This window comes from Phyllostomus hastatus, unplaced genomic scaffold (genome assembly GCF_019186645.2).
Source record: "Phyllostomus hastatus isolate PE091 unplaced genomic scaffold, TTU_PhHast_1.1 phas_scaffold_501, whole genome shotgun sequence".
NCBI classification, from domain to species: Eukaryota; Metazoa; Chordata; class Mammalia; order Chiroptera; family Phyllostomidae; genus Phyllostomus; species Phyllostomus hastatus.
The window spans coordinates 1,012,252-1,024,877 of NW_025334033.1; the positions used below are offsets into that span (position 1 = coordinate 1,012,252).

General features: G+C 42.5%; 1 protein-coding gene across 1 annotated transcript; it reads right to left on the reverse strand.

Annotated features, from left to right (window-relative positions):
- Window positions 1–1,486: 1,486 nt before the first annotated feature.
- Window positions 1,487–10,471, reverse strand: LOC123808694 (purine nucleoside phosphorylase). The gene is made up of 6 exons (XM_045823497.1): window positions 10,323–10,471; window positions 8,012–8,181; window positions 6,208–6,311; window positions 5,854–6,029; window positions 5,552–5,742; window positions 1,487–3,720 (listed from the first exon to the last, which is right to left on the reverse strand). Exons 1-6 carry the CDS (start codon window positions 10,331–10,333, stop codon window positions 3,503–3,505), a joined length of 870 nt encoding a protein of 289 aa, XP_045679453.1. The 5' UTR covers window positions 10,334–10,471; the 3' UTR covers window positions 1,487–3,502.
- Window positions 10,472–12,626: the final 2,155 nt, after the last annotated feature.

Here is a 12,626-nt window from a genome sequence, read left to right on the forward strand (position 1 = left end):
TTCTGCAGGCTCCTCTGGAGAATAGTCTCAATACCAGGTCTTTTCAAGAATCCTTCTTTAGGTCGCCCTCCCAGGCATCTCCCCCTTGACTTTGTGCCTTTTTTCTCCTGGTCACCTAAACTGATACGTTCATTTTGGGCCGGATTATTTGGTATTTGGAAATTGAAGACACTTGATACACAAAAGTGGTGTACCCATACAATGGAATATTATTATTTGGTTATAAAAAGGAAGTACTAACACATGCTACAACTTGGATGAACCTTGAAAACGTTATGCTCAGTGAAAGAAGCCAGTCACAAAAGTCTGTAAGATTCCATATCGTATTCCATTCACATGAAAGTCCAAAATAGTTCCATCTATAAAGGCAGAAAGTACATTAGTGGTTGCTTGGACTAGGGAGATGGGGGTGCAGAATGACAGCTAAAAAGTACAAGGTTTCCTTTTCAGGTGATGAAAATGTTCTAAAATTGACTGATGATTGTACTTACCTGTGAATATATCAAAAATTATTGATCTACATACTTTAAAAGGTAAACTTTATTATATGTGAATCACATATCAGTAAAGATGTTTTAAAATAGAAATTGAAGGTACTTTGTGTTCATGTTCTCTCCCCAACCCATACCCCTCAAACCTAAAATTCTAGTGAATTAACTTTAAATTAATATTACCTAAAATTAAGAGATTACTTGCCCGTAGCTCTGCTTTCCTTGTCAGACCTCTTAGTTTGTATTATAAAGGACACACAATTTTTCTGTTGCTTTAGGGGTATATTTAATTCTCTCACATGAATACAGTAACAGATACATTTGAGGTACATATACACCCATAAAGTAGATGATTCCTACTTTTTGTAAGTTAGAACTAAGAAATTAGACTTTCGAATTAGGACATCAACTGTGTCATTTTCTTCTTGAACCTAGTATTCTGTTATAAAATACAACACCCTCTACTAAATATAAGAAGCTGGAAATGCCCTTAAATAATCATTTCTCATATTCTTCAGGTGGCAGCATTCTGGTTCCTGACCTATCCCCCCAAGGCAGATCAGGGGTAAGAACCAAGTGCAGCCCTCTTCTGACCCCCATGTCTGCCATGTCTCAGTAGAGCCCCTCTTGTCCTGTTCATCGCCTGTTGTGACAATGACCCATTAACATGTCTAGTACTTTTTATGGCTCTGTGCTTTTCTCACCCTGGTGTGAAATCCTCTTCCTCCCTTCCACCCTTGAAGACTAAGCTCAAAGTTTAAAACTTTCCTTAAACAACCAATCCTCGTAGTACAATATGTATAATCTGTCCATCCTTTGGGATCCCATCACATGTGACATGTACCTATTTTATACTGTCTTAGATTAATAGTTAATGGTTTTACACATGTATCTCCCTTAAGATTGTAAGGCCCTTATAAAAAAGAATGAAATCTTATCATTTGCAACAACACTGACAGAGAGCATTAGGCTAAGTGAAATGATGCAGAGACAAATACCATGATTTCAGTTTTATTTGGAATCTAAAAAACAAAATAAGCAAACAAAGTGGAAGCAGACTCACAGATAAAGAGAATAAATTCATGGTTGTCAGAAGGGAGAGGGGACTGTGTGAAAGAGGTGACAAGTATAAATATTGTGATAATTATGTATGATGCCAGGTAGATATTTGTACTTTTAGGGGGATCACTTTATAAATTCTATGGTTATCTGGCCACTGTGCAATACTAATCTGAAACTAATACAAAACCTGAAATACATATATATGTATACACACACACACACACACACATACATATATATGAAACCTGAAACTAATATAAAAGTGTTGGATGTTGACTGTAACTGAAAAATAAATTTTTTTAAAGATTGTTAGGCACTTGAGGAATGACCATTTTTATATTCCTAACATTATCTTAGCTGAGTGTCATGCAGCGATAACTTGATTAGGAAGCAATGCCTATACGGTGTTTTCCTTAGATAAACAAGTTATGGTTGTATGTGTATCCAAAAGGCCTGACAGTGCTTCCCTCTACACCAGGTCTCTCAGAGACAAATGACAGGTGCTCGCAGAGCACCAAGCTTCGGGTGGGGTTGCAGAGCTGGGTGGAAAGTACAAGCACTGATGAAGAGTGGTAGTAGGGCCACTTCAGAAAGCTTTTTCTTTGTGCTGGGCTCAGCTACGGAGGTCAAATAATCCAAATTGCTTCTTCCATATTATACTAATAATTGAAATGTCACCATTAGAGGCTCATCCAGTACCATTCTTTCTCAAAAGGCACATAGGCCTGAGAGGATGATGTGGTTTCAAACATGCTAGCCAGCTGAATGCATGTTGATAAACACAGAGTACAGTGAGCCATGAACAAAGGGCCATGGCTGGCTGCTGCATCACGGGGAGGTTTCGACCAAGCAAAAATGAAGAGAAAGACTAGAGCCCAGAACAGAAGCAATAAGGGGAAAGAAAGTGCTTAAAGAGAAGTTGAATATGAGCCAATGTCATAGGCTGCCTGGGGTTGAAAGAACTCGAATTAGCAGCAAAGAGGCTAGCAGCAGATAAAGGGTTTTCTGCCACTGTGTTGTCAGAATGGAGTTCAGAAGAGTACGATTGCTATTAATTATGAAAGAAGTTAGAGTACTGAAGAAAAGAAAATCAAGAGAAAATATAACTAGGGCTTAACAAGGAACAGGCAACAATGGAACAGAAGGAACAAAAGTGGAAATCAGTGAACTAGTTCAGATATTCTTGAGTGTGGAAAGGAAAACAATCAGAAGGAAAGGAACAGAGGCAAGACTGGCCCGAGCAAAGTGGACATTATATACCATGACCCAGCCCTTCCTTATCCTTTTCTGACATCTTTCTCCATTTTTACCATCTTGCCTTTTCTTTAGCTCTTCCTGACTACACATACCACACCATCTCAGTTCTTAGCTACTTGTCTGAGAAGCAGATGGACACAACACATGTGGTCTCACAGGCTTTTCTGCCAATCCTGTCCTGTGCCCTAGCCTTATCCAATTGCACAAAAATGAGTAATTTCATTTCTCTTTACTCTCAAAGCATAACAGTATTAAAGTCCAAGAGGTATTGGGCTAGTCTCTCTTCGGTCTCCAGTACTTTGCGGGGAAATAGAACTGAGTCCCCAGGAATGTGAGAGCATCATTTCAAAAAGCTGGCAGCAACTATTGCTGTGTGAAGTTCAGTGACCCAAGTCGAGTCCTGAGAACATTCATGGATGTATAGTAGGGCTTGGCTTGGGCTCCAGCTTTTGGGAAATAATGAAGGGCGAGGGGTGGGGGGTTGTTGCGGAACTGTTTTGAGAAGACAATTGAGCAAAAGAGGACCAGGCACCAGAAGGGTCTTATGGAAGAAGCAGGGGAAGTAAAGGATAGGGATCTTCCTCTTTTCTGCTACTACCAAAGGCTAGAGGCATGTCACCCCAGCAAGGGTCTAAAGTAGGTAGCAGCTACTTGGGTCCCATAAGGTAGAGGCCAGACCACCCCAGGGCTGGTTAATTGGCATGGCCAGGCAGTGGCAGGCTAGCCATAAGACAGAAGACAAACTGTTCCAATTTCTGCGCAGCTTGTTTCCCAGTATTCAGTACTTCCTCATGGTTGGCTTTCTCCTGGCTTTCATAATCCGTGATGACTTTGTTAGTGATGAGGGAGAAGCCAAAGACTCGAAGTCCACAGTGCCTTCCAACTATAACTTCTGGTACCGTGCTCATGCCTAATAGAAAGGAAAGCCAGGTGTCATGATCCTCAAATGACTCTTTTCCTCACCCTTTAAACTAATCTCCATCCATTACATCACTGACAATTTAACATCTAAAAAAACCGGAGGTGGAGAGTGTGGGAGGGTGGAAGTAAAGAAGGTAAAGCAGGGATAAATGGTGATGGAAGGAGACTTGACTTGGAGTGATGAACACACAATACAATATACCGATGATGTACTGTAGAATTGTACACTGGAAATCTATAATTGTATTAACCAATGTCACCCCAATGAATTCAATTTTAAAAAAGAATTTACTAGGTAAGTTTCCATGTCAAGTATTAGAATATCAACATAGCTTTATAAAAAAAAAAACACCTTACAGATTCTTGAATAGATCTAAAGGATCAGACAATAACTGTGCAATGAGAAGAAAAAGAGGAAGTGGTAAAATATAAAAGTCATTTAAGTAAACATTATCCAGGCATCAATATGGATATGACCAAAGTATTTTACAAGGGAGCTCTTAATCTGTACTGAACTTTGGCTCACAGGTTAACTTGGCCCAACTGACCCAGTTAACTCACTTTAGTAATCTAAAGCAAATCTCTTATTCAGGACTTTGTGAAGACAATAAAAAGATTAATTGAAAATGATTAACTTGGAATTATGGAATGAGAATTCTATAGGTTAGTGATTAAGTCTGAATACCTAAATGCTTTTGAAGTTTTGAACTAAATATGGGATGCCTTTGGGTTTATTCTAAGGTTTGTTAACTTTTTTTTTTTAATATTTTATTTATTTATTTTTAGAGAGGGAAGGGAGGGAGATAGAGAGAGAGAGAAACATCAATGTGCGGTTGCTGGGGGTTATGGCCTGCAACCCAGGAATGTACCCTGGCTGGGAATCAAACCTGGGACACTTTGGTTCCCAGCCCATGCTCAATCCACTGAGCTACACCAGCCAGGGCTAACTTTTTTAAAAAATATTTTATTTATTTATTTTTAAAGAGAAGGAAGGGAGGGAGAAAGAGAGGGAGAGAAACATTGATGTAAGAGATAAACATTAATTGCTGCATGCCCAACTGTGGACCAAATCTGTGACCCAGGCAAGTGCCCTGACCTGGAATTGAACAAGCAACCTTTCGCTTTGCAGGATGATGCCCGACCAACTGTGCCACACTGGTTAGGGCAGGTTTGTTAATTCTTACATTTTATACTTGGCTAATTTTTAACCTTTTCATTTTTTTTTCTTTTACAATGTAAACACTATAGTTTCCTCAAATTATCACTTTTGGTTTACCCCACAATATTTCATGTTAAATTTTTAATGAGCACTATAGTAAGCATTGTTAAAATTTCCAAAAAACAACCAAGCAGCTAAATTAGTATTGAGCTTAGGTTGTTCTGTATTCCTAAAGAGTAGGGCTTCAGAGGGCCTTACACATTTCTTGTCAATGTTAACATTGCAATACTTTATTTTTGTAACTGTCTGTAGTAATTCTGATGTCAGTTCTAATGATGTAGCTGCATCTTCCAGCCAGAAGTTCAGGAGTGACTATGATATTTGTTAAAATAATCCTTAGAAACAGTTATCAAATCAAGTTTAGGTCACTAGCATTGTAGCTGTTAAAGCCCTTGATGCTGAGGGGGGAGGTCTGATGTTACAACACACCAAACCTCACCACCTTTAATATCTTTCTAGAAGTTACTTTCTAGAAATTCAGTCTTCCTTAAGTCAGATCTTCTCTCAATCCACTCTGAAGTCTATACTCTTTTACTACTTCTCATCTCTATTTTACCAGATCCCTCCCTCTTTAGGACTCTAGCCAAGTACCCCTTCTCACCAACAGCATCAGCACCCAGGTTCTGCAGCATACGGCTCTCTGCCACAGTCTCAAAGCTGGGGCCTGCCAGCATAACGTAGGTGCCTTCCTGTAGCTCTCTCTGCTCCCCCATTTGTTTCCAGGTACAGTGGGCCTTCTGTCTCATCTCCCGGTCGTAGGCATCAGACATGGCAGGAAAACGAACTCCAAATCTAGGGCATAGATTGTATTAGCTCAGATTAATGGAATACAGTGAGCTTTGTCCTTACTTCCAGACAAGTCCTTAAACCTCCCATCTATAAACAAAGGAGCAAAGGAAGTACCTTTCATCATTGGGACCTATGAGAGGGTTCTGACCGCAGAAACCAGGTAGGTTGATGTGATCACGGATCAGCATGACATCTCCAACCTCAAACTTGGGGTTGAGCCCTCCAGCTGCATTGGTGACCACTAGGGTGTCCACACCCAGAAGGTGGAAAACCCTCACTGGGAATGTTACCTTAGAAGCAGAAGATCAGAAAGTGGTCTTTAAAATTTCACCAATCCACTATGCAGATATGCATGCTAGGAGGGAACTAAAACTCTACCCACTCTATCCGGCCCAAATAGGCAATAAAGTGGGATAGAGTTCTCTACCCATTCTTCCAGTTCCAACCAGACTTATGCCCCTAATTTACCTTCCAGAGTGGGTAGCCTTCATACATGTGGAACCTGCCCTGCATCATCACACAGGCTCTGCCATTCAGGAACCCGAACACAAGTCGGCCAGCATGACCTGGCACTAATACAAAAGAATGAGAAAGCCATACTGTAAGAGACTAAAAGTGAGAAAAAAAAAGTGGGTAATAATGAATGCAATAATTATAGACCACTTTTCAAAAAATTTCCAAAATTTTCAAAATGTGTATTCCTATCTATTACCCTAACTAAACTATATGTATCCTCACTTCTGAAAGGGAGCTCATGGTACATTCTGCTTCCTAAAGAGGCTACTGAGCAAGAGCAAGGGGCTGAGTTTAGACCCATACAAAAGTCTTCTCCATTAGGACCCACAAAACAATCCTGTGGCAATACATGTCCATGATGGAGCACACAGGGGCCTGGGAATGCGAAGATAACTCCCCACACAGATGTAATAACCATTATTACCATTTTCTTTATCTGGCATTTCTCCTCTAATAGACATGGCTGACTTATCCTTTAAGGAATGGATGGTCTGGGAAAGGAACCAAAACCAACAGGAAGAGCTGAGAGATACTCAGAAATAGAGTTTATTTTTTTTTAACTATTAGTAGTAGAACAGAAGTGGCATTTAGGAAAACTCAAGGAGTACAAAAACTAAGGTGATAAGTTTAAAAAATTAATCTACTTATCATTTAGTGTAAGCGCTGTTATCACAGGATGGCACTGGGTGGGTAGAAGTGGCAGACAAAGCCAATGATCTGCTTATAACGTAGTACAGTGCCCTTGTCACAGAGGGGGTCGGGGCGGGCGGCCTTAGGGGTGGCAGTTGGAGCCAATGTCAGTCACTGCTATTTCTCTTACAAAATTTTGCTCTCCATCTCTTTTTAGTATTTCCTTCTCCAAACCCCATCCCCACCTCCCTGCTCTGGTCTCCCAGTCTTGTTTTAAAGGGTTTGAAAAATACCTGAAACATTTCCCCTTCCTTCCTCCAGGGGAAAGAGGAAGGAAGGTAGAAGTCTAAAAAAGTATTAAACAAGGAAAGTTAATTATCTGAGAAATTAATAAGTAAATCAAATAAGCTAACTTTGCCCTTTACTTGAACTTGCTCCTATTTCACCTGGCCCTTTTCTAAGCCTTAGCTATAGCACTTTCCAGCTGCTATTAGGATGCTGGGAATATTATCCTCAGGTCCCTCAGAGTTCCACTGTGCACAGGGGACATTTGCCCTTTCCCCATCCAAAGGGCAGTGTGTCAGTGTTAGGCTCTGTGTATTCTGGATTATTTGTTTTCATGAACATGGCAGTCTTTGTAGTCATTTGTTGCTGTTCACTAGCATGAGCCTTATCCCAGAGCTGAAGCTAGCGCTGGGGAGATTACAAATGGCAGGAGGACACAGGACAAGAGAGGCCTGCCTTTGTCACAGGAGGTTACAGGCACTGATTTTTCCATTTAAGCTGCAAAGTGATAGGCATGGGATAGGAGTGTGAGTCTGTGGTGACTACGGTGTGTATGGGGGAGGTGTTGTAGGCCTTAAGGGGCTATGAGTCATTAAAGCAGACCAAATATGGCATCACATAATACCACTGACATACACATGCCCTGTCTATTATGAAATTTCTTTTAGGAGAATTCCATTCTAATGTCAATCTGCTCAGGTGGTTTATTTTCCTCTCTTACAACAGTTGTCTTTAGTCCACTGCTATAGAGGATAATAGGTCTGGGTACAGAAGCATTGTCCTCCCATCAGAATCCCATCACTAGCCCTCAGTCCCACTCCTCTCTCCTCCTTGCCAGTACCTGTACTTTGGAGAAAGTTTGGTATCTCACTGTAGTCAAAGCTCTGAGTCTCAGTTAATTTATTAGCCAGACCTCCTAAGCCAGAACCACAGATCACCGCCACTTGAGGTCGATGCTTGGTGTGGGACAGAAGCCATTCGGCAGTGTTCTGGTAATCTTCATACGTGAATCTAGGGAAAAAAAGAAAAATCAAATTGAGTTTTATTCTCACTCCAAGGGCATCATAGACTAATGACCTTTACTATAGAAAGGCCGGCAGGGACACCAAGGTGGCAGGGGACAGAGAAACCATCCAAAGAGCTGCCCTAGAGCTGAGACTCCTTTTAGAAAAGGCCACACTAAGCTCACCCACCCACCCACTGAAAGTCTGACATGAAATTCATTCCAGAGCCTGACAAAAGTTAATGTTTCACCACCAGCCCCAATTCGTTTTGCTACAACTGTTAGGTTTAATATCTCTCCTTATGACAAAGATTTAGAGAGGAAGGGACCAGAGTCTACAGAAGTACAGCTGAAGTAATCAAATCAAGGAGGGTAAGGGGCCCTACCTATCTTATTGGCTCAGTTTGAAAATTAATTAAAACCTTGTTGCTAACAAGCTCCAAAGACCTAGGACCCCATAAATCATGGTTCAGCTACCCTGGTCTTGAATCTTTCTCCCTTGCTATGTTCTTCTCCCTGCCTTCTCCCACCTTCCCTTTTCTCCACCAAAGTTCTTTGCCCTTCAGAGACCTAAGGATAATGGGTAAGACATACAGTTACCCAGAACTCATACATCTCACCCACACAGGTACCAATCAACCTAGAATCTTTCTCACAAGTCCAGTCCAATTCTCACACCCATCTGGAAAGACTAAATACTGGGGGCCTGGGGGGAATTAAACAGAGTTGAACACAACTAACTGAGCCTCTAGAGGAAAATCCTATCCTTCAAACGCAGAGCCTCTGAAACCAAGATGACTGCACTACACCAGGCTACCCTCAGGAAAATAGCGGGATAAGGGATGGGGTGAGGACAATAGAGCTGGGACCATAGGACAGTAGAGAAGAGAAGCAATAAAATGGTACAAAGTTCATCAGTTAGCATCCCCCCAATAGCTGCAAAGGAAATGAAAGACGTGTGAAACCCTGGACAGCATATAGGACTTCCTAACTGGCCATCAGTCCCCCAAGAACACCCTGTATCCCTGGTCATCCGAAAGCCAGTGATCCCTAACACTGGAGACTTGCACTAAGATTTCCAGGACCAAAGCAGAGATTTGGATTCTCAAAGGTGTGAGGTGGGTGAAAGGATAAAGTCAGCCCCATTTGCTGCTGTGGCACCATTTGCCTAGCCAGCCTATGACCTTCTTAAACATGACGGCCATTTCACTCTTCTGAGTTTATGTCCCCAGGACTGGAAATTACCGGAAAGCAAGAACAACCACTGGCAGAAGATAACTTGGGAAAAAACTGTAGCCTCGCTACAACAGCCCAGGGGCCACACAACAGCACCTCCGCCCACCCTTTTTTAATCCATTTGTAATCCAACACAAGCTCAAAGCCCCCACCCCTCAATGCTGGTGTATCTCTCCACACCACGCCCCTCTCCTTGTTTGGAGAGTCAATAAAAACATTATTCTCTTAGATACACTTTGTTCTCTGCGAATTCTTTCACAGCCCATGTCACCGATCACCCCTAACAGTGGGCAGGTTCTGTTGCTCAGTTCACTAAATAAGGATTTCCTTCTCTCCATGGACACTCCAGCCCCAACTTAATTGGATCTCCAATTTGGAGGGAATAGATGTTAGCGAAGGACGGGAAGCTATACCTACTCTGAAGGAGGAACTCTAGATAGGGGCACAAAAAGTACCTTACGGCTTTACCTAGCCTCTACAATGGGAATTCCGTGAAGAACACACAAGGGGTGGAATAACCTCTTCCCTGAGGGAAGGGAGGGTACATGCCTCCCTCTACACTAACACCCTAAAAGCGCGCGCAAGTGCGCGCGCGCACACACACACACAATGGCTCCCTTTCCGAGTAGACTACACTATATACTAACCCGTCCCCTTCCTGCTCTGGTGGCGCCACTACAACTCGATTCCTAGGTGCGCCCCTGGCGGCGGGGGCCGCAGCACTGCTCTGCCGCCTCGTCCCTGGCTCCGGCGTCCCGGCTCCGTGCCAGGCCTCTCCTTCTCTAGGGCACTCGCTACCTCTCCCAGTCACAGCTATCCAAAGTACCAGGTTACCAGGTTTCCAGGTCTTGGTGAGAGCCATTTCCCCTCCCCACAGTCCTCCGAGGTTCCCCGGGCCTGGCGCCCGCCTCACCGTTTCTCCATGGTCCCGGTGACGCCCTCTCGATGAGCACCCCGCTTCCCCGCAGGGTTCTGCCCCGCAGAACTGAGCTGCCGTCGCAGGTCGGGTCCCCACAGTTAGTGCATTGCAAGCCGGATGCGGGTTTATATCCCAGGCCCGGGAGTACCAGCCAATGGCAGCCAAGCACGAGGGCCGGCCCCGTTTCCATGGTGATAACACCCTGATTCAGTCGTCTGAAACTGTGCTGTAAATCTGAATTTTTTCTGCTTAGTCTTACCCTCCAAGTCCCCGCCTCCATGCGCGTCACCCTTTCTCGCGCCCCACCTACTTCCAGCAATTCATTCCTTGTTCTCAGAGACCGGTTTTCCGGCCAGAAGGAAACCTGTGCAGGAGTTAGAGGCTGGAAGCCTGGGAGGAACCTCGCCCGCCACCCGCTGGCGGCCCGCCAACTTTCCTTCCCATCCCGCGCCGCCCCCTCGACCCCTGCCCAGGTATCTGCAACCCCATTCCCGTTTGGGTCTGCAGCACACCTTGAGAGGTTTAAAAAGAGAAACATTTAAACCTTAGATCGTGCGACCCCAGAAGAAACACTAAATGAGTATGTCTGAGTTGCTTACTGGGCACAGGAAATTGGGAGGACCCTAGCAACATTGCGGGCCTGGAGGTTACAGGATTTGGGAAAACATATTAGCGGTCTAAATCTAGGACCAGATGGGGACAAAGTGAAAGTTCTAGAAGAAAAAATTCCTGGATCCTGGGCACAAACACAGGGTAGGATGAAATGGGAAAACAGAATCCCTTGATTTCACAATACTGGATGCAAGCAATACCATTAACCAGAGAAGGGTTATGTAATAAAATTATACAATATAACCTCTTTGTGAGAATTTAGCCATTTCCTCTTCCAGTTTTACAGTTTTAAACAGCTTCACATAAAATCACAAATAAATGGCCCTTGCTTAGCTATTGGAATCTGCCACCTTTTTCTACTCACCTAAATTCTAATCATTCCTGCTTTCCACTTTACCCATTGCCATTGCCCAAGCCACTCTTTCCCAACCCTGTTTCTATCTCATTCACGTAAGAAATATTTTTGAGCCCTGGCTGGTGTGTCTCAGTGGATTGAACACCAACCTGCAAACCAAAGAGTTGCTGGTTTGATTCCCAGTCAGGTCACATGCATGGATTTCAGGCCAGGTCCCCAGTTGGAGGCATGTAAGAGTTAACCACACAATGATGTTTCTCTCCTCTTTCTCCCTCCCTTCCCATTTGTCCACAAATAAATATATAAAATCTTTTTTTTAAAGAAATATAATTGAGCATCAATTAGGTGTCAAAACTGTTCTACTGTTAGGAATATAAGAGTAAAAACAATAAATAAAGGAAAAAGTAATATATATTATATTTAAAGAACAGAGCCCTGTGCCAAATGAATGCTTTATTTTATCATTATTATTATTAGTTTATTATTAGTAGTACTACTACAACTATCCTTATTCATCCAGTAATTTTAGCAAAGATAACAGGATGATCTAAAGTAAATCTTAGTGATCTTAGTAGTGAGAACATAAACAATGGAAACAACAAAAACATGATGTTAAATGATGGATAAGAGTAGTCATAGGTCAAAATCAGCCTGAGGAAATATCTATCCAATTTGATTGCTGAAAAGTACTTTTTTAACACCCTGAATCCAATCCAGTTTACATAAAAGACAACATTAGAACATTATATCTAAGAAAGTGCAAACTTAATCAATTCATTTTAATAGACTATTTAAAGTTAGTATATGTAAACAAACACTAGGCGATCTGCAGTATATTTACAAAAAGAAAATTCGGGGACAAGTCTCAATCTTCTGTAGTGTTTCTACAGCATTATAGGGGAAGAGTCTGCAGTATATATAAACATTCTGGTCACCAAAGAAATGTACTGTTATGTGACAGGCAAGGACAGTTTACCAGACCCCTCCTTCGTCAGGTGGCATAACCTTCAGAACTACACAATCGTATCTTATGAATTCAAGTTCAGCAACCAATGTTCTACATAATCAGTTGAACTCCCAATCTCTTTAATCTCAGATTCACCAATGACCCAGAGAGGAGGCTGCCCTACTAGGCCCAGGAGACCTCCTCAAACCACATCTTTATCTTGGTCTAGCCAACAAGTGGGACCAAGCTCTAGATTATATCAAATCCTACCTTGGATCCTGTCCTTCCCCAAACCTTGGTTTGTTTACATGTCTTACTGCTTTCCTCACAGATTTTGACCTTTAAAGGGTGCAGATTCAGGCACTGTGTGTTTGTGTGCTTCTGC

Coding starts and splice junctions, on each gene's coding strand:
- LOC123808694 (XM_045823497.1), bottom strand. Junction 6,030..6,207: donor AAGGCTACCCACTCTGGAAG/GTAAATTAGGGG, acceptor TCTGCTTCTAAG/GTAACATTCCCAGTGAGGGT. Junction 5,743..5,853: donor ATAGGTCCCAATGATGAAAG/GTACTTCCTTTG, acceptor TCTATGCCCTAG/ATTTGGAGTTCGTTTTCCTG.